Source organism: Oryzias latipes, chromosome 20 (genome assembly GCF_053564925.1).
Source record: "Oryzias latipes strain Hd-rR chromosome 20, Olatipes_Hd-rR_3.1".
NCBI lineage: Eukaryota > Metazoa > Chordata > Actinopteri > Beloniformes > Adrianichthyidae > Oryzias > Oryzias latipes.
Window position 1 is genome coordinate 1,862,645 of NC_136256.1, and position 20,625 is coordinate 1,883,269.

The window sequence follows — 20,625 nt, forward strand, 5'->3', positions numbered from 1 at the left end:
TCCCCCAAAATTGGTTCCCTGAAAGCAAAATGAAATTATGCAGTGCTGGAACTCTAATCTTAACCCTGTCCCATAATTTATTGTAAAGAAAATAATTTTTATTATCAAGTCTGTGTAAGTTTATGTTATGTTAATGGTAAAGTTCTTTTGAAAGACCTTCGAATACAATCATTGGCTTCTCACTGTTTTGTTATTTACATTAACTTTTGTTTTAACATTTTATACTTCCGCTTTGTGTGAATTTGTTATTTTTATAATTTGTTCCATATGCCTCTTGGCCAGGGCTCTGAAAAGAACTCTTTGAATTAGTGGAGCTGTCTGGTTGAATAAGGGGAAATAAAATAAAATGAAACAGTTCGCACGTTTTTGTGGTATCGTTTTGGATTAACAACCTGATTTTGGCTCATGGAGTAGCAGTGTGTTTTTTGAATCTGTAATAAAATAACAGCAATCTGTGCTGTAATGTGATTCGCTCGTGGAACTCTTATTTTGACAGCGCCCAGAGGAAGTGCCGCGTGCCGCTGTGGACGTGCGGTGGACTTCTGTCGCTCTGCCTCCGTCTGGGCTGAAAAGTTTCTGGTCATGAGTGGACACGCGGTCCCCGCCGACATCTCCGGACACATGCTGGACCTGGACGAGGACGACGACCTGGATGTGTTCAGTAAGGTAGGGGCAGCGGACAGTTCGCGCGCGCTCAGGGCTCGCGCCTGCACTCTGATTTACCTGCTTGAACTTGAACAACCTGTGGCTTCTTTCTGAAATCGGGCGCGTTCGTGTCGGGAACCAGAATCCTGGGATCAGCTGACCTCAGGACCCGGTCCGCTTGAGTTCGGAGTCGGAACGACCCCGCCGAACCACCGCATTTTCTGACGAGATTTAAAAACTATTTTTGTTTTGTGAAAAGTTCTCTGAAGTGGAGAGTCGGCCTTTACAATTACATTCAGCTCCGGAAAGTTCCGGGTTTTATTTTCCTCCTTAGCGAAACCCGCTGCTTTGAAAGAACGAGTGACATTTCCGAGCAGGACGTGAAGGGGCCGGAGCGCTTTGATCTTTGGGTCCAGGATCCCGCAGAAACAAACGTCCAGAATTTCTCCTCGTTTGTTTCCAGTCTTCCTCCTCGGGGGAATCCCGAGTCCGGAAGAATCCCAGACGGAGGAAAGGAGTCTGCTTTAAAGAGGCCGTTTGGATGACGTCACAGTGGGAAACTTCCCACAGTTCACCTGCACCAGGTGCTCGAATCTGCTGATTTGTGCAAAGGACGTTTTCTGTGAGGAAGCTGCATTCAGCCTCTGCGTGTTGCGCATGCTCACATCCATGCAGAGGCTGAATGGAGCTGCTCCCCAACAGCATGTGGCCGAGGAAGACTGCAGATCACACCTTCGTCTGCTTTGGTTTACCCCCCCCCCCCCCCCCCCCCCCAACACGTCCCTCTGCTTCTGTTGGAGGGGCTCCTCTGAAGAAGTCTGGTTCAATCAAAAGTTGGGAAAAGTTTAGTCAGTACATTGTACTCAACGAGAGTAACTAGGCGTTTTAACTAAGGTCGCATTCAGAAACACGTCTGTGGAGGACATGACGGCACCATCGAACACCTCAGGAACCTCAGGAACGTGCTGAAAAAACGGACAACGTTCCCCCAGTCCAGCTCCTCAGGGTCCACTGCTTCCCGCATAGACCCAGCATGCTTGTCAGGAAGTCTCTGCACAGGTTCAGGAATCAGGTGTGTTTGAGCAGCAGTGACACGTGCAGGACGGTGACCCTGAGGACCAGGACACTCTGACTCCAGGTGCATGGTCACTGGGTTCTTTTTGACCCGGACCAGATTTGTCTCCTCTGGCAGCTCACTTTGGACCCGAATTTGTAAATGGACCAAACCAGAGGACTCTGACAATGACGGTTGCATTGAACATTGGTGCAGTTCCCCAATGTGATCTATATGATTAAACAAAACAATCGAACAACATAAACACAAATGATAGAAAAGATTTGAAGTTTATTTAGTTTAAGCAATCAAAACAACAAGAAGGAATCAAAGAAGTCAAAAGAAATACTCGTCTATACATAGACACATCAAATGGAAAATGATTAGTCATGATGTGATAGGAAAATGAAATGCATGCATATATGTAAATCTTTGAGGGGTGTAACGATACACGTGACCGTTTTGGTACGGCAGTTTCGGTTCGGTTTACTTATTTACCGTTTCGGTATGTTGTTTCTTTTTCCCCCGCATATGCATTGTAACAACCCAGCTGCTTTGTCACTCGTAACGAGCTGCTAAGACTGTCCTTACCCCAAACTCCACACAGCCTTAAAGAGTCTCAGAGTCGACAGAGAAATAGATTACTCCATCTCTATTCCAGCATTTAAGTAAGGGTTAATGGCCTTCGAAGTCTGCGTTTATTACTTTTTAACGCACTTCGCGGAAGCTTCGCGTCGGACGGTTCAGGCTTCCACGGCGTCACTTACAAAAGTAATACATACTAACCGGGTTTTAGTCCTTAATTCTTGTTTTTTTTCCGATTTGCGCTGCCTTGTCTTGTGTGTGTGTGTGTGTGTGTGTGTGTGTGTGTGTGTGTGTGTGTGTGCGCTAACACACAAATAGCCGGACAGACCTCTCCTCTTCAGCGAGAATAGAGAAATTAATCTTATCATTAATTAACGGAAAATTGACTGACTTGGTGATTTAAATATGGCAGATAACGTTTATATAAAAATATACATATAAAATATTAAAAAAAATAGTTTAGTCTCTGTATTCTTTGAAAATCTTCCTAACTCAAAATGTATATCAAACAGCTGTGAGGATAGAGAGAAAGATGAGAAAAGAGAGAGAATCAGATGGAGGAAAGAAACAGATTAGTGTTATGGTGGACGTTCAGGGCAAAGCCAGTTCATACCAAGTCAGTCATTTTTAAAGAGTATTCTTTGTTTAAAAAACATGATTAGCAGGATGTTTAATTTGTTTAAAACATGAAATAATTGTAGCGTGGCCGTATGATTTAGTGGAGAAGAACACAGAAAGAGGTGAAGGAGACAGACATGAGGTTGGTGATGCATCTGATAGAAAAGAGAGCAGAGATGACTTCAGGGAGGAATAATTAAACTATTAAAGTCACAAAACCCTAGATGCTCATTCTGCTTTAAACTTCTGCTGATCACCTATTCTGGGAAAACAAGTGCAGACATACATGACAAGTCAGTCCCAACAGAGAAGAACGAGGAGAGAAGTTCAGATGATGATGGAGAAGAACAGAGAAGTACAGAGGAGGGGGCTGGGGCAAGGCATCACTCAGAAGATCCTTCTGAATGACCTTCAACACTAGGGGTGTGACGATAACCGCATCACCGCTGTGATGACCTCATCAGAGCACTTTTATTTTTTTTGTTAGTTCTTTATATGGTGCGTGATTGGAACTATAATAAACACATTAAACACATTCATCTTTGCTGATAATTTGCTTTTTCTGCTCGTCCTGTGTTCAGACTTCAAGGGTTTCTGGGGAAAACCTTTTATTACTGTTCTCCTTCACTCTGTAACACCAAACATGAACGCACACTTAGATTTCCATGAATATCACTACATGTTTTGTTTGGGAACTATTTTTTGCAACGTAACGTTACGTGTCTGTATAATAAAGGCGGAGCCTCCTGCCCCGCGTTCTTCATGGGTGTCAGGCTTCATGGCTACCAGAAAGGTGACAAAGTGTCTGCAGTCTGTTTATTACTGAGGAATATATAATATTCTGAGAAGATGTCTGTACCAGAGAGCACAGGTGAAGGCTCACCTGCAGCTAGAGAGCGGTCCACTGCAGAAGAATCAACACGCACCCCCGACACACGTGTGCGCTCCTTCCTCCTACACACAGCGCGCTGACACACACACACACATAGTCATTTATATTCTATATAATTAGTTCATTAGTTAGATAGTATTTAGTTTTTACTGTTATTTGTTAATAAAGAATACGGCTTTGTAATTGTATTCATTTGCGACGCGGCCATCTGGGAATTTAGTGTTTGGTTGGGGCGTGCAGTTAACCGCGACACCGCGCCCCCTGGTGGTTCATCACTGCGGTGACCAGAATTCCCACACCGTCACAGCTCTATTCAACACACAAATATGTGGAATCCTTGAGGTAAACATGGTAGAAAAAGTCTCACAAACATGTTCTGTTGGGCCACATCCAGAAGAAGTAATGAGATTTATACATTTAAACAACAATAGTGTTGTGTGGGTGTTTAGATAGCTTTATCATGGGCATTTATGTGTGTGTGTTGTCCTTCTGCACGCTGTTATCACTGCAGCTGAATGACTTTTTAAATCTGATGTACAGACGATGTGTGGGTTTCTGTTTTAAAGATACTTTGAAGTCCAGAGGGATTCGCCAGTCTTCCTTGTCTTGCTTTTTTTTCCTGGTGCTTTTGCTCTGCTTCAATCCTTCCGTCCTAACTGTACCATGTGATCACAGACCAACCACATCTTGGGTGAAAATAATCCCGCATCGTCTGCCGGTCCTTCCTGGAACCTCTGAGCTAAGAAAACTTTCAGGACCATTGATGTTCACTACTTTGCAGACATTATCATAAAACATTTGAAGCAAAAGTCGGACCTTTGGCGACTGAGTTTCTGATGATTGGTGGCTGATCTGGACGTGGTCATAGAAACCATGCTAACAGGATGTCTTTCTTTTGCCATTTTTATAGTTTACTCTGCTCAGGCTACACTCTGTTACAGTGCACACTCGCTCCTGTCAAAACCTTTACTTTGAAAATTCTCTTCCACGTTAATCATTTGGTAACTTGCAGATTTGTTGCATCTTCCATTCAAATCTCTCTGGGCAGACTGATTTCTTAAGCTTTATTGTTTTATTGTAGTGTGGTGAAACTGTAGCACACACTTTAATCAGGGCTCCAGACTAACGTTTTTCACTAGGAGCACAGTGGCCCCTAACTGAAAATTTTAGGGGCACAACCAGAAATTTTAGGGGCGCATACCGTAAATCAATATGCTAACCAAATCTACTAATTTCCACTGTATTACTAATAAATACTTTAATAATAGATGCAGAAATTACAATGTGCTGTTTCAAATTCAGTGTCACATTTTATTCTGCACTTTTGAAGATGCAACAAGGAGGTAAACTGACAGCACCATCGCTGTCATGACAGTATAAATAGTAAAGAAAACAGATGGAAATTTATCTTTGTGACACCAAATAGGTGCAGCCAAGATGCACAATAAGCGTGTTTGAGATCACCCAGGTGGACTCAACGCTGCGCCGATCACCTGGTGTGTGACATATATTTGTTTTTGCTCCAACATTAACTGTCAATCATCACAAAAATATCGCGAGAAAGGGGTGGGAGCAAGGGGCAAACCTACCCGGACACAGCTGGAAACTGAACTGACTGAAAGCTGCCCTACAGACTACAAAACAATGCATTATGGGACATGTATCCTGATGGTTTTTGTAGTGGAGTGATTAATTAAAATAATTTAAAATACCAATTCATTAAAAAAAGGCTACATACATCACAAAACATTAAAATAATCATACAATATATAATAACACAGATCATACTAAGGGGGAGAGGAATATTAAACTAAATTGAATGTTAAGGACAACTCCAATTTCCTGTTCTCCTTTAGTCTTGCTGCAGATTCGCTTTCATCTCACAGCCCCCCCCCCCCCGCCTGGTGTCCCCAACGATCCAGGCGAGGTGCCGGTTCATCTCAAACACGTCTATCGTTGCATTTTCCCCACGTATTTTCAGTGTGTCTAAAACTAATGTTGTTTTTGCTCGAGCGTGTTTAAAGTTCAAGCCCCGTTAGCTGTCACGCATGTAGGTGTGGGACATTTATTCTCCTCAGCTGACCCGACTCCCGCAGGACGGGAGCGGTGTGCTGCCGTAACCCGTTTGATGCGCCGCCGTAACCGTAACCAAAACCTAAACCTTCCTCCGGGTCTGTGTGACCCAGAGAAAAATTCAGCACGGACTGCATGTATGTAGAAAATTACGAGCAAATAAATACGTTCTAAAGGAAAGTAAGGAACTCCTTAATGTGGTCCGGGGAGGGAGGGGGCTGTCAGGTGTCCTGCTTTCAAGCCCGGTCATTGTCACGCCCCCCAAGAGTCATATACCCCACTGTGATTGGTTGGTCAGCTTCGCCCACGACAATGAAAAAGTGTCATTGATACAAACTGGCGGGCTGCAGTAACATTAAACCTTCATATTAAGGCGGGGGCCGCAAAATATCATCTTGGGGGCCGCAAATAGCCTGCGGGCCGCGAGTTTGAGACCCCTGCTGTACACTCTGGCACTGGTACACTAGCCGCAGGTCGGAAGAAAGAATCAATAGTTCGCTTACCCATAGCTCAGACGCACATATCAGGTTGTGATATTTGTCTCTGTTTCCTTCCCACAGATGTTTACGCGCGCTCGATTATCTATAGGCCCCTCCCCCTCCACGCATTTTAGCCACTCACAGTGGCTTTCCCTATTCTTCTCACACGCAGTGGCCGCCTCACAGACAGGTATCACGCGAGAGTGTGCTCGCGTTTAATGAGTATGTGCGCGAGTGTGTGTGTCAGCCTGCGTGCGTGTGCGCTCGCGTCTCATTGATTATTTCAGTGATCATTGACGTGCCCCTTCCACGTTTGATGTATAAAAAAATACGGAGGGTGGGGGAGGCAAATTTACTGGTCGCACATGTGCGACTGGATGTAAAATTCAGTCGCACACTCTCAAATTTTGGTCGCAAAATGCGACCAATTGCTCGCAGTCTGGAGCCCTGACTTTAATCCTGCTGGTGGTGTCCTTCCATAACAAGCACTGCCTTTCAGAAACACAGTTGGCTCTCTTTATGGGACCTCAGCAAATCAGCTGATGGAGAAAGGTTGTGAGGTCAGCTAGTGCTGAACTGGAGCTGCAGAGGCAGGAAGTGGAATTAAGAGTGTGGCATTTCTCCCCCAGAACACATGCCTAACAGATGAAGGTCCAGTGCCCAACTCCCCCAGCTCCATGGTCAACCAGTACAGGCTGGAGGATGATGAAGAGCAGCAAGATGCCAACGCTAAAGACCTCTTCATCTCTGTTGACGACCCGGAGAGCCACATCACTGCCATCGAGACCTACATCATGTACAGAGTAGTGACCAAGGTGAGGAGCGGACCATCTGACACATTCCCACATTTGACCATTTTAAGTGTCTGGTTGTCTGAACACTGTTTGTAATAACAAAACAAAAGGAAAATGTGACGGGTCAAAATACGGTGGAACTTCCCTACATGGGTTCAGCGGTTGGGAAGGCCTATAAGGAAACATGGCTAAAGTCCAAATCCCCTCCAACACACGTGTGGTCGGGCCTCAGTCCACTCGCCCTCAGTATTCTTTGTTCTCGTGAAGACACGGTTGTGTTTTTTCACAAATGTCTGCGATTGTCAGGTATGTGGCAAAACACAACCGTGTCTGATAACAGAAGAACCTAATAAGTCAAAGTCTTTCTCTTCCAGTCAACTGTTCAAAAATGAAAAGTTTTCTCCCCGTGGGCTTGTGCTCAGTCTGGAGGGAGTAAATGGAGTTTGTAATGAGCACAGACTCCACCTGTTCAGATGTTTTCATTGATGTAGCAGCTTGTCTGAACAAAGATGGAAGGACGTCCTGTAGCGCTTCCTCCGGCCGTCAGGGCGTGTGGGGAAGCGTGTGCCGCGCTCTCATGCAAGAACCATTCGTTGTTTTCTCAGACCACACGGAGCGACTTTGACTCCAGTGAGTTTGAGGTCCGCCGACGCTACCAGGACTTCCTGTGGCTGCGGAGCAAGCTGGAAGAGAGTCACCCCACCCTCATCGTCCACGTATGTATGACTCTGAGCGGGGGGAGAAGGGTGTGTCTGAGGGTATTCGGGTGTGACAGAGGGCTGATGTCCTGCAGCCCCTCCCAGAGAAGTTTGTGATGAAAGGCATGGTGGAGCGCTTCAACGACGACTTCATTGAGACCCGGAGAAAAGCTCTGCAGCGCTTTCTCAGCAGGATTTCAGAGCATCCTGTCCTGTCTCACAGCCAGCACTTCAAAGTCTTCCTCACTGCACAGGTAACCCGTCATCCTGTTGATTGAAGGGTTCTGATTCTGTCCTCGTTGGGCCCAAAAGTCTTTGCAGTTTGAGCTGCAACTAACAAACCAAAGCAAGTCTTTGTCTGCTGCTTTGCTTTATCCTGATGCTAAGTGTTATTAACTCAGACATTCTTTTGCAGATCTGAATGACGTACACTTGTATGGCGCTTTTCCGCTTTTCTACCTTCTTAGAAAGCCCAAAGTGCTTTATAGTCACTGTCCCATTCACACACTGAAGGCGCGGCGCCACTGCCGAACACCGGCGCCAACCTATGACTACAGGGAGCAATGTGGGGTTCAGTGTCTTGCCCAAGGACACTTAGACGCAAGGGCAGGCAGGTTGGCCGCTCAACCCCTGTACATCAGCTGGTCTACTTTACATTCTAGTAACTCCTCCAGAGCCAGAAGCTACGCTCCTGTGAGGGGAGGAACCGAATCTCCTCCAGCTGTGTGGATGAGGAGGCAGGAACTCCATGATCAGTCTGACCTTACAGGGCTCCAGACTAACTTTTTTCACTAGGAGCACTGTGGCCCCCAACTGAAAATTTTAGGGGCACAACCAGAAAATTTAGGGGCGCATACCATAAATCAACATGCTAACCAAATCTACTAATTTCCACTGTATTACTAATAAATACTTTAATAATAGATGCAGAAATTACAATGTGCTGTTTCTAATTCAGTGTCACATTTTATTCTGCACTTTTGAAGATGCAACAACGAGGTAAACTGACAAAAGGATCACTGTCATGACAGTACAAATAGTAAACAAAATACCATACATTTAGAATAATAAAAAAAGTTTTTAGTAACAAAGTGATTACCGTAGTAACCTTTCGGTCATTTCACAGTTTCAAACAATACTTAAATGTATGTAAACATTAGGAGATGGAAATTCATCTTGGTGATACCAAATAGGTGCAGCCAAGATGCACAATAAGCGTGTTCGAGATCACCCAGGTGGACTCAACGCTGCACAGATCACCTGGTGTGAGACATACATTTTTGTTTTTGCTCCAACATCACCTGTCAATCAAAACCAAAAAATATCACTAGAAAGGGGCGGGAGCAAAGCGCCAACCTACGCGAACACAGCTGGAAATTTAGTACTGAACTGACTGAAAGTTGCCGTGATGACTACAAAACAATGCATTATGGGACATGTGTCCTGATGGGCTTTTGTAGTTCATTGATCAATTAAAATAAATTAATATGCCAACTGATTAAAAATTGGCTACATACATTACAAAAAAATAAAATAATTATAAAAGATATAAAATCACAGATCATACTAAGGGGAAGAGGCATATTAAAACTAAATTGAATTTTAAGGACAACAACTTCCTGTTTTCCTTAAGTCTCGCTGCAGCTTCGCCTTCACCCCACCCCCCCCCCCCCCCCCGCCTTGGTCTCCCCAACAATCCAGACGCAGCGCTGGCTCATCTTAAACACGTCTATCGTTGCATTTTCCCCACGTGTTTTAAATGTGACTAAGACTAAATCGTGTTGTCGCTCACACGTGTTTAAAGTTCAAGCCCCGTTAGTTGTCACGCATGTAGGTGTGGGGCATGTATTCTCCTCAGCTGACCCGACTCCCGTGGAAGCGGTGTGCTGCAGTGACAGCCGTGCATGAGAACCGTGGTTTGGTTCACGAGTTTGAGACCCCTGCTGTACACTCTGGCACTGGTACACTGGCTGCAGGTCGGAAGAACGAATCAATAGTTCACTTACTCATAGCTCAGACGCACATAGCAGGTTGTGATGATTTTTATCTCCGTTTCCTTCCAACGCGCGCTCGATTATCTCTAGGCCCCGCCCCCTCCACGCATTTAGCCACTTACAGTGACTTTCCCTATTCTTCTCACACGCAGTGGCCGCCTCACAGAGAGGCATCACGCGAGTGTGCGCTCGCGTCTCATGAGTATGTATGCGAGTTTGTGCGTTTGCGTGCGTGTGTGTGCGCTCGCGTCTCTTGAGGATGTGTGCGAGTTTGTGTGGTTGCGTGTGTGTGCGCTCGTGTTTCATGAGTATGTATGCGAGTTTGTGCGTTTGCGAGTGTGTGCGCTCGCGTCTCATGAGTATGTGTGCGAGTTTGTGTGGTTGCGTGCGTGTGCGCTCGTGTCTCATTGATTATTTCATTGATCATTGACGTGCCCCTTCCATGTTTAATGAAAAAAAATACGGAGGCTGGGGGAGGCAAATTTACTGGTCGCACATGTGCGACTGGATGTAAAATTCAGTCGCACACTCTCAAATTTTGGTTGCAAAATGCGACCATTTGGTCGCAGTCTGGAGCCCTGCCTTATCCCCTCTTAGTATTGACATAAAACATGCTTCCATGCAGGTCTGCTGCTGTTCTGAGTGGATGGAGTGCCAGTTCATGTTTGCTGCTGTTAAAGCTGCCCATTACTCCATCTTTTCATCTGGCAGAGTACAGATCTGTGTGTGAAGTGTCCTGGGAACAGTCCTCAGCTGTTCTTCCCTTCACTGTCCCGGGCTTCCAAACTCTTCTCCATTAATGCTGTTTTTGACTTGTATCTGCCGCTCAAATCTAGATTCCTCAAGCATGAATGTGTGTCAAAGTCATGAACGTTCAGCAGCAGATCTTCTGTTGTGAGCGGCGATCACGCATTAAACATGAAGAACTTCCACATCCATGTAGACACGGTGCACAGTGCTTTCACACACTGTTAACCTTCTCAGCGGTTCACCTTAACCTTCTGGAGCTGTGAACGGGTTCTTCTTAAGTTAGGGAATGAAAACCGGGTTTTTGCTCAGCTCCAGCTCTAACAATCTAACAACCTTGGACAATCGACAGTTATAGACCCTTTTTACTTTCCCCTTACAGCATTACTTTATTATATAAAAAAAAATAATAATAAAAATACAAAAAAAATATTAAAAAAAGTAAAACAAATGATTAATCACTTATTGAAAATTGTTAAATTGATTGACTTTTAATGATATTACTTCACTTTCTCCAAAAATTGATAAATTGATTCAAAAATCTTTACTAATGTAGCATAACTTTGCACATGTTTTTAACTTTTGATACTTGATGAAATTTTGCTATGAAAATTCCTGAAACAGTGTTGTGTCTACTTTACTGATATAGTATTACGTTTTATTCATATGAATGACTTTTATAAGTAACATAATCTGCATATATTTCAGATGACTGATCTGCATTTGTTGATTTCTAAAATAGTTATTACTGACGTAATACTTAAGTAATTCATCTTTGTCATGTGCTTTATCGATATCTTATGATTTTTAATTCTGTCTGATAAAAACTAGGAACCGGATATTGATAAATCATGTAATAAAATGGTTATAGTATAACGGGGTGGGATTATATAAGTTTGCTTCCTTCCACTCCCTTTCAAGCAATATTTATTAATATGTCTAATTATCCTAAGTTTGATTAGTTACTGTATGAATGTATGACTGATGATTATATTGCTGTTGTGTATTATTGTACTTAATTGCTTGAAATAAACCATTTCAAATCAAATCAAAAATCAACATGAAGAGCTTTGCTGCTGTGATCCTGCAGGACCTGGCGCCACACAAGAAGCAGGGTTCAGGTTTCCTCAGCAGGATGGGGGAGACGATGAGGGCCGTGGCCAACTCTGTCCGCGGCGTGAAGGACAGACCGGAGGAGTTCGAGGTCCTGCAGGACTACGTGGAGAACTTCAGCAGCAAGATCTCCTCTGTGGACAAAGTCACCCAAAGGATCATCAAGGAACAGAGAGGTTTGTTAGGACTAGCCATTTCTGGGGTTTTCAGTTGTTTTGTCTGAAGGATGAGGAAGATCTTCAGAGAATTGGTTTTAACGGCTTTGTTCTTCAAGCAGCAGCTGTCCTGGAAAGACAAGACTAACGTGAAAACATCCTCTTTACCTTGGTAGCTGTGAATCCGTGCGTGGCAACAGAAACTAATGTGTCTAGAGCTGTGACGGTGTGGGACTTTTGATCACCGCGGTGATGATCCAGCATGGGGCGTGGTTAACGGGCGGCGCACTCAAGAACGCACACAGCTTGTAATAGAAATGAATCATTAGAACGCAGTAAATTTGTCGTATTTCCCCGCGAGACAGAAACTTCTGTTGTAGAATGAGGATGCGTGTGTGCTGCTGAAACCCCGCGTGTGTGTGAGTAGAGGGAGAAGAGGGAGCGCACGCAGCGCATGAGGAAGGTGAAGGTGAAGGAGAACAGTAATAAAAGGTTTCCCCCAGAAACCCTTGAAGTTTGAGCACGGGACTATCAGAAAAAGGAAACTATCAGCAAAGATGACTGTGTTTAATGTGTTTATAGTTCCAATCACGCACCAAATGCAGAACTTTAAAAAGAAAAGCGTGCGGTGATGAGGTCATCGTCACACCCCTATCTGTGTCCAGACTCGTCTTTCACATAAAAACTGCTACAACCAATTATTTCCTGGTGGACATCGGCTGACTTCTTCCGCTCTGAAGTGGGTCAGCTGCAGTGTTTCCTGCTGGGTGGAACAGAGAAGCAGCAGAAACCAAAGCCCCTCCTGTGGAAAAGATGACTCTGGCTTGTTGTGGGCTCCGTCAAAGACTGTGTTCTGTGTGTCCGAACCTTCAGGCAGAAGCTAAGCTTGTGGCTGCAGCCTCACAAGAGGAGGCTTGGATCAGAAATGAGTGGAACTTTCCAGCAGTGATCACTTTGGGGGTCAGGGCCAATCCAATGAACCGATCCCGCCTTCCAGTCCGCCTCTAAAGAGTTTTGTTTTCCAGAGTACCTGGATGAGTTGAGGCAGTACAGCTCCACCTACGCCCAGTGGGCGGGGTCGGAGGAAAACCTGTCTGAGCCGCTGAAGGGCGTGGCCAGCTGCGCGGAGCGGTGCTGTAAGGAAACAGAGGAGCGGATCCAGCACTTGTCTGAGGTCCTGGTCCCAGCGCTGCACGAATACGTCCTGTGTGCAGAAACCCTGAAGGTGCACCGCCGCGCATCCCAGCATTCCCTGCAGAAACACACTTCTGGCTGTAAATTCTAAGGTTTTGAATAGTTAAAGTACCATTAGCTGTCACACATTTGATCCCTCCCCTGGGGGAGCAGTGAGCTACAGACACAGCCGCGCTCAGGAAGCATTTGGTGGATTAACCCCCCCAATCCAACCCCTTAATGCTGAGTGTCCAGGGAGGCATTGCATCCCATTTTTAGAGTCTTTGGCCTGGATTTGAACATTGACCTTCCGGTCACAGGCCGGACACTCTACCACAAGGCCACTGAGCTGGCCTTAGAATAGAACCAGCAGTTGGTGCTTTTGATTCCAAACACTTTTTTCCCCATCAAAACTTAACTTGATAATTTATTAATTATTTATCATTTATTATTGTATTTAGTCAGTAAAGAATGGAAAATCACTGGAAAGTGTTTTAAAGAAGGTTTGAGTGGATCAGGGTCTCACACAGAGAAACGTGTGACAGGATGTGGGACGTGTTTTAACGACTGTTGTGTGTTTGCTCAGGCCGTGATGAGGAGGAGGGACAACATTCAGGCTGAGTTTGAAGCGAAGAGCGACGCCTTGGCGTCCAGAAGAAGTGATCTGGATGCGGTAAGTGTGACCTTGTCTCCTTCGTGTAGCTCTCGTCTGCTGGTGAGGTGAAGCAGGGGGCTCCATCGATGGGGGGCTACAATCCGGCAGTGTCGCCCTGAAGGTGGCGCTGTGGGTTTTTCAAAGATTCTTCAGAGACGAGGGGAAAGTCCTCAGCGTGACCCCAAAGGTTTCTTGTTTTTGTCTGTTTGAGGGGTTTTTCCCTGTGGAGAGACTGTATCAGATTCAGACTTTCTGTGCACTTAGCTTTAGCTCCTCCCCCACATGGGGGCAGCAGTTTGTTCTTTAGCTAGGGTTGTGCCGATGGACGATACCATCTTCCATCGTGATGGGTGACTGACCTCACGATGGAGAGACACCATGGTGATGCCACGCCCCCCGCCACACTGCGAGTCGACACCAAACACTCCAAGGATGAAGGAATGGAGGCGGGGTCCAAATACGCCCAAATTTACTGTTGGAGGAGTAAAGATTAACAGAAATATGTGGCAATTTTTACCAGAACCAGTCAGCCTTCAAAAAGAAAACACCATCTGATGCGTCACGTGTGAAATGACTACACACTATATCCTTATTGTCAATTCAACTAAACAAGTCTGTTTTACTTATGTTTAATAATAAAGTAAATGATATTTTCGTCCAGGGCATCAAACCGACCAGGACCGTCTTTGCAGACAGTACGTGTTGAATGAGAAGAGAAGAACGAGTGAAAACTTTACAAACCAGGGAAATGATGGCGTCCACTGGAAACGCCGTTTTTTTTGAGTTTTTTTGTTCTCATTTCTGTGGGAAACTGATCCAAACGGCTCTTTGACTGTTAAGGTTGCAGAGACTCGGAGCCCAGTCTTTCTGCTTCCTGAAATCTCCTCATCCTCAAAGCACCTCCTCGTGTTTGATTGACAGCCAGAGAAAGGGACGATGATGGCAGGAACAGAGCAGGGATGCATGAAGACTTGTTTTGGAGGGGGCTGTGCGCTCAGGAAGTCTGCTCTGCTTCCAGCTGCAGGACGAGGTGGATGAGCTGGCAGACCGCATGGACAAGTCCAACAGCGCCTTACATGTGGACTGGAGCCGCTGGAGGAACGCCATGAGAACGGACCTGAAGGCGGCCTTCACCTCTACTGCAGAGAAGAACGTGGAGTATTACGAGAAGGTGACTTGATGAAGGCTTCCTTTTTTCTTTTTCTTTCACCTTTATTTAACCAGGATAAAAACACTCATTGAGATTAAAAATCTCTTTTGCAAGAGCGTCCTGGCCAAGAGGCAGCAGCACAACAATAACACACAACCCTTATATACACTCACACTCAATCATAAAAGACAGTTTTAAATAAAGCATTTACAGTTTGAAAGCTTTGTCTCACGTTCCTTTAAAAGTTTTTTAAAAGAGCCCCGGGAGATCAAATCTTTCAATTCTAATTCTAGCAGATGTAACACAAAACGGTGAAAGCCACGCTATGCTGGATAGAAGACCACAGAATCCCGGTTGCATGGTCCTGCTGTTGAAATGAGTCTGCAGGTTTCATCCAGCAGGGGGCAGCAGTACAACAGCTGTGAGAACCACAGGATGCAGAAAGTGGTACCTGGAACAGGAACTTTTAGGAAACCTCCAAGGTTTAGGTGACCTGAAACGAATCTGTCAGGCTGAAAAGTAACTGGATGTTTATTTGTCTACATTTTCTGACAAAGGTGTTAGAATACTGTTGCAGTGGGACCCTGTCCGGGTCTTCCTGTGCCCTGAAAATCCAGCTTTGTGTCAGGAAGGGCATCTGGCGTAAGAATCTCTGCCAAACCCCCCGTGAAAATCTGATTGGCTATGGCGACCCTGAAGGGATGAACAGGGGCGATCTGATGTCAAGCAGACGTCATGGCTTCTGATCCGGTGCAGATGGAGGTTCTGCTTCAGATTAGGTCCACATGGGTCACAGCCACCGGACTGGAAGGATGGAACCGGGTCTGAGCGCTCCTGCTCGGATCTGTCTTCCCGCCCTTCCTTCCAGAGCTCGCTCTGCCTCAGCTGCCTCAACCCCCCCAGTCCACAGCCTTTCATGGACGTGCAGGGAGGGGGGGCCTTTCGCACGGTGTGGCTGCCTCCTCCAGATCACTGCTTCCTGCAGTGAATGTGGATCTGCTTGGTCAAGTCTGCAGCTCCTCAGATAATGAGGGGAGATGAAGACATGAGGCAGGTCCCTCTGGGGGGGCACGGGTCCCTCGGGGGGGGGGGGGGGGGGACCTACCACCAGCAGTCTGTGGGTCTGCTCTGATCTGACCTTTGACATGCAGCAGGTCACATTGCTGGTGGTGCTGAACCTGGATTCAGGTGATGGTTGTCAGTCAGAGTGGGATCTTCTGCCCTCAACTATCAGAGACACCAGTTTGGTTGGACAGTTTCAGTCCTTCCTCCACTAATGACTCTTCCTCTGTTTCAGTGCCTGGCGGTGTGGGAGTCCTTCCTGGTGTCTCAGAGGGGGGAGTCCATCAGTCAGAGGGACTGAGGAGATGCTGCTGGACCTGTGAGGACCTCCGTCTGTCCTCAGGACCGCTGACCGTTGTCCAACTCCTTCATTCAAAGAGTTGGGTCCACTCTGATCATTCCAGACACCTCCAGCCCTCCCCCATGGGTCAGACCCCCGCCTGCTGCTGTTTCTCTGTCTCAGCCTCCAACGTTCAGCCTGAAAAGGATGCAGGAATCTCAAGTAGTTCATGATGGACCTTGACAGAACCAGCTTTAGGAGTGACTGGCAGAACCAAAGACGCCTCTGTTTGGACCTTTTCTCTTGGATTTGTGCTCATTCTTCATTCTTCTGTCACCCTGCAAACTTTCCAGATCGTCTTCGTCTGGTGTGAGACACCAGGCTCTGCTTCTAATGTCCTCCTTCATCACATCCTCTGACGTGAGGCAGATGCTGCTGTTCAGCTTCCAAAGGGACTTCTATGAAACCGGGCTGACCCCCCCCCCCCCCCCCTCGTTCTTTACAGTCTGCTTTCACTCTTGGAAGATCTTTGAGATTTTTTTGTTGAGTAAATAAATAAAAAGCACAGAGCAGAGATGTGTTTCCTTGTACGTGTGGTCATGCATTCAGCAGAAATCCTCTGGAGACTCTGAACCTGTTCTGGAGCACGGACCTTCACCGTCTGCAGGGAAGAAGAGGCAGAATTCAGGGAAACGTTCAAGTTGAAGAAACGGCTCAGGAAAGGTGAAAACCTGCAGAAATGCAGCCGCTGGCTCCCATCATTCCTCTGCTGCTGCTGGAAGTCTGATGGTTCTGACAAACCACCTGCAGCTCTGTCCCACCGCTCAGAGGGGGGGGCCTCCACCCCACCTTTGGTTTGGAGACCTGTACCCAGAATGCCCCCCCCCAGGCAGCTTCTCCACACATGTAATCACATTCAATATTAACAAGCTGCTTTAAATAAAGCCAGGCTAGAAAAGTAGGTCTTCACAGCCCGTTTCAGAGGGGAATACATGAGGGGGGAGGCTGATGAACGGGGGGGAGGGGAACAAACACTTCCTGCACAGATGAGGAGGGGGAGGAAGAGGAGCACGCTGCAGCAGCAAAAAAAAAAAAAAAAAGCTGTGCAACGTTGGTGCACAGCTTTTTCAGGTCTGTCCTCATTTGGGTTTAGGACAGTGGTCTGGCTGGGCCCAGTCTGGAGCAGCAGAGTGGTTCTGAAGCCACTCCTTATGTTAGTGGTGTGCTTTGGGTGTTTGTCTTGCTGGAAGGTGAACAACTTCCCAGCTAGAAGTTGGCTTAGAAGAACTGGTGCTGCCTTCAAGGCCAAAGGTGTCACACCAGCGACCTGCAGTCAGGGAGGCAGGTGTGGCTGTGCCTCACCTGCAAAATGCAGCTTAATAAAAAACAGAAATCAAATAAATATACATATTTTTATGATAAAAAAAAATCAAATGATATTTTTTAGACATGTATATTCTATAATTACTTTTCTGTTTTTTGTCAACATTTCTTTGGTAAAAAAGTAGTGAATTTATGAATTTCCTGTTCAAATCCAAGAGAAATGGCAGGTGAGGTACTGACTGTCACCACACACACACTGAGCTGTCGCTGACGCATGCGCTTCACTGTTTCTGTCTTTCTATCGTCATAAAATACGCCTTATTGGTTCAATGCTATACATCCCTCAACCCACTGTTTTACTGTTTGTCTTTCTTTATTCTAGTATCTTCCACCATTTTTTGCTGCTTATCTCCGTCTACAATGTTTCATCTATTTGAACCATTCAACTATTCAAATGTTCAGCTCTTTCAGCTTTTGAGACTGTGACTTTTGGTCCTTCAAATCCTTAAGCCTTTCAAGATATTTTCAGATATTCCAGGATTTTTTCCTCCATTGAAATCCATGGGGAATCCTTGAAGCAGAAGCTCGCTGGTTTGATACCCGGCTCTGGCATTTTTTACAAACATATCTTTATCGTTATTCTGCTGTTTTCGCTTTCTTTATGGTCAACTTTGATAACTTCTTTATTTGTTCAACCCTGCATTTTCTTCTGGAATTGCAGCTCCTTCTAGTTTTTGATTACTTCAATTTGAATCACTTCACTCATTCAGTCTTTTTTTATTTGCTAAAAATGTGCATTAGACCTTGTGCTATCCTATGGGGTCCAGATGACCCCACCCTTCCATTGACGTGTTCTCCCTACCATGACAAAGGTGGATAAAGGTGGAAAGATTTCATGTAATCAATGGACACCAGTGAAGATCACAAACCATTGAAGAAAAAAGGTTCAGAGCACTGTCTAGTGGGTCTAGATGACCCAACTCCCAATGTTAAAGTGCCTAGGATAGCACGAGGGTAAGAAATACAGGTGAGGCATGCAGTGCGCCTGCCTAAAGGCAGAGGGCGCTAGTGATCCCAGAGAATGTGACACCGCGGCTACAGAATCATAGAATCAGTGCTATCTAGTCAAGTGCAGCCGTCCAGTTCTTCTTTACTATTGTGTAGCAACATTTTCTACATGGAGGATTTCGTGTCTCAACTCAGGAATTAGTGGAGACGTGTCTCTGGCAGTGGTCTCCATGGAGACGGAGAGACTTTTAACACTGAAGAAAGTAAAGGAAGACTTCTCCAAACAGGTTATCCAGGTGTTCCTTCAGAAGGAGCGGCACACGGACTTCATTTAGAAGTAAAAGTAAGTCAATAAGAACAATTATGGTGATTTTTTTTTCAATGCTACAGTTTATAAACAGAAGAAAAATGTTGAAATGACTTTTTTTATTGACACATTTCAAATGTTGCTAATCAAATGTTGAATTAGCGACTCTGCAGGGTTCATGTTTGTGATTCAGCGCCTCGCCAGCCGCCACTGCGTCAAACAGAATAATGATTTCTATTAGATTTCTCATTGTTCTTTCACTGCATTTTGTTGAGTCATGAAAATATATTAAGACCTTCCATGTTCCATTTCCAGACCTTCCATCTGGGGCTGGAATCATTAAAGCTTACAGTCGACAACACACTGAGCTGCATTCATGCAGCAGCATCATGGTTACAGTTTTTCATCCCATTTATTTGCATTTGACAGTACGATGACACTCATCACTACAACTACTGCCTTGATGTGCCTTCCATACGTTGGATCTTTGGTCAGCCTGCTCCTCTTCCTCTGCAGCTTCATTTCCTCAAACTGACAGTGAGCAGAGTCACTTTCAGGAGGCAGATCTGCTTCCCAACACTTAAAATGATCTGAGTTCTAAAGAGGAAGCTTTCATCCTTTTCTCTTTTGAGAATGAATGGAGAGCAGAGCACAGGAAGCCGTGGGAGGGGGGCGGGTTTGTGTGGGACGACAGAGTTTGTGATCAACTAAAAGCAGTTTTTGTGGGGAGGAGACCGACAGTTGACTCTGCTGGAACCTTTTTAATGAGGGAATGTTCTCGACAGATGACAACAGTGTCACGGTTGACCTCAAAGAGTCAGGTTAGTCTCCTGAAAAATACTGGAGTATTTGTATTGTCTGCTAATTATCAAGGATCTCTGTTAAGGTGTTAGACAGCAGTCTTCTTTTAATAAATACTATTTCTCATCTTCATTTGTGACTGAGCTGATCAATTACCTCTTTACCTGGGCTAACACCTGTGCTAACCTGAGCTTAGGCTATAGACAAAACCCTCAAGTTAAGGACAAACATGGGTTTCCCCTCTTCAATCCTAATCTTTCAAATCTCCAAGTCCAGAAATCTTTGGTTTGTTAATGAATTGTGTGCCAACACCTACAGTAAGCAGGTATTGTCTTTCCTCATAAAGATCCTTTTCACGCACCTTCTAAATGTGCTTTTATTACTGTTATGATTATTATTAAGGGCCTGCTAGCACATCATTTTTAAATCCGTGCGGTCAATGCTCAGGTCCTTGGAAGGCGGAAATGCTGCTACGTAGTCCTCAGAACGTCTACGTTTGATAGTTTCAGCATTGTATAGTGTAAACGCAAAAATTAAAAGATGATGTAAGCGGGTCGTCAAAAAAATCGGACATGGTCAGAAAATCGGATATGGGCATCAAGACCTGCAGTGCAAATGCAGCCTTATAGTACTGTCAAGTTGTCCTTCAGGGTACGGTCCTTTCTCTGCTGGTAATACTTCCCATAACACACGTCAGAAGGATCCCTCACACTAAGCGTTTGTTTAAAACAGAGATGTTTACCTGGGTTGGCAGTTAAAGAGTTACTCCTGCAGATTCCATCAATGTTTCCTTCCTGTCACTAGAAAAAACTCTGTGGGTTTCTGAGACTGATAACATTATTTGTAGATCTAAAGGAACTCTTTCTTTTGCCTTCAGAACTGCTTTTTGACTCAGGAGATGGCGCCGGTGTATGTGGCCGCTCGTCTACTCTCGTCCCTGTTGTCCATAGTTGTTTTATTTCTGTGCTTTGGTACGCAATTAACAAAGTCTCTGCTGGTATACAATCGTCAGTTACTTT

The 20,625-nt window shown here is 45.3% G+C and overlaps 1 protein-coding gene across 1 annotated transcript; it reads left to right on the forward strand.

The window, feature by feature from the left end:
- The first annotated feature begins 489 nt into the window (after positions 1–489).
- snx7 (sorting nexin 7) lies at positions 490–16,741 on the forward strand. The gene is made up of 9 exons (XM_011473567.4): positions 490–666; positions 6,976–7,161; positions 7,746–7,856; positions 7,934–8,092; positions 11,670–11,868; positions 12,873–13,072; positions 13,607–13,693; positions 14,694–14,846; positions 16,123–16,741. Exons 1-9 carry the CDS (start codon positions 583–585, stop codon positions 16,186–16,188), a joined length of 1,245 nt encoding a protein of 414 aa, XP_011471869.1. The 5' UTR covers positions 490–582; the 3' UTR covers positions 16,189–16,741.
- Positions 16,742–20,625: the final 3,884 nt, after the last annotated feature.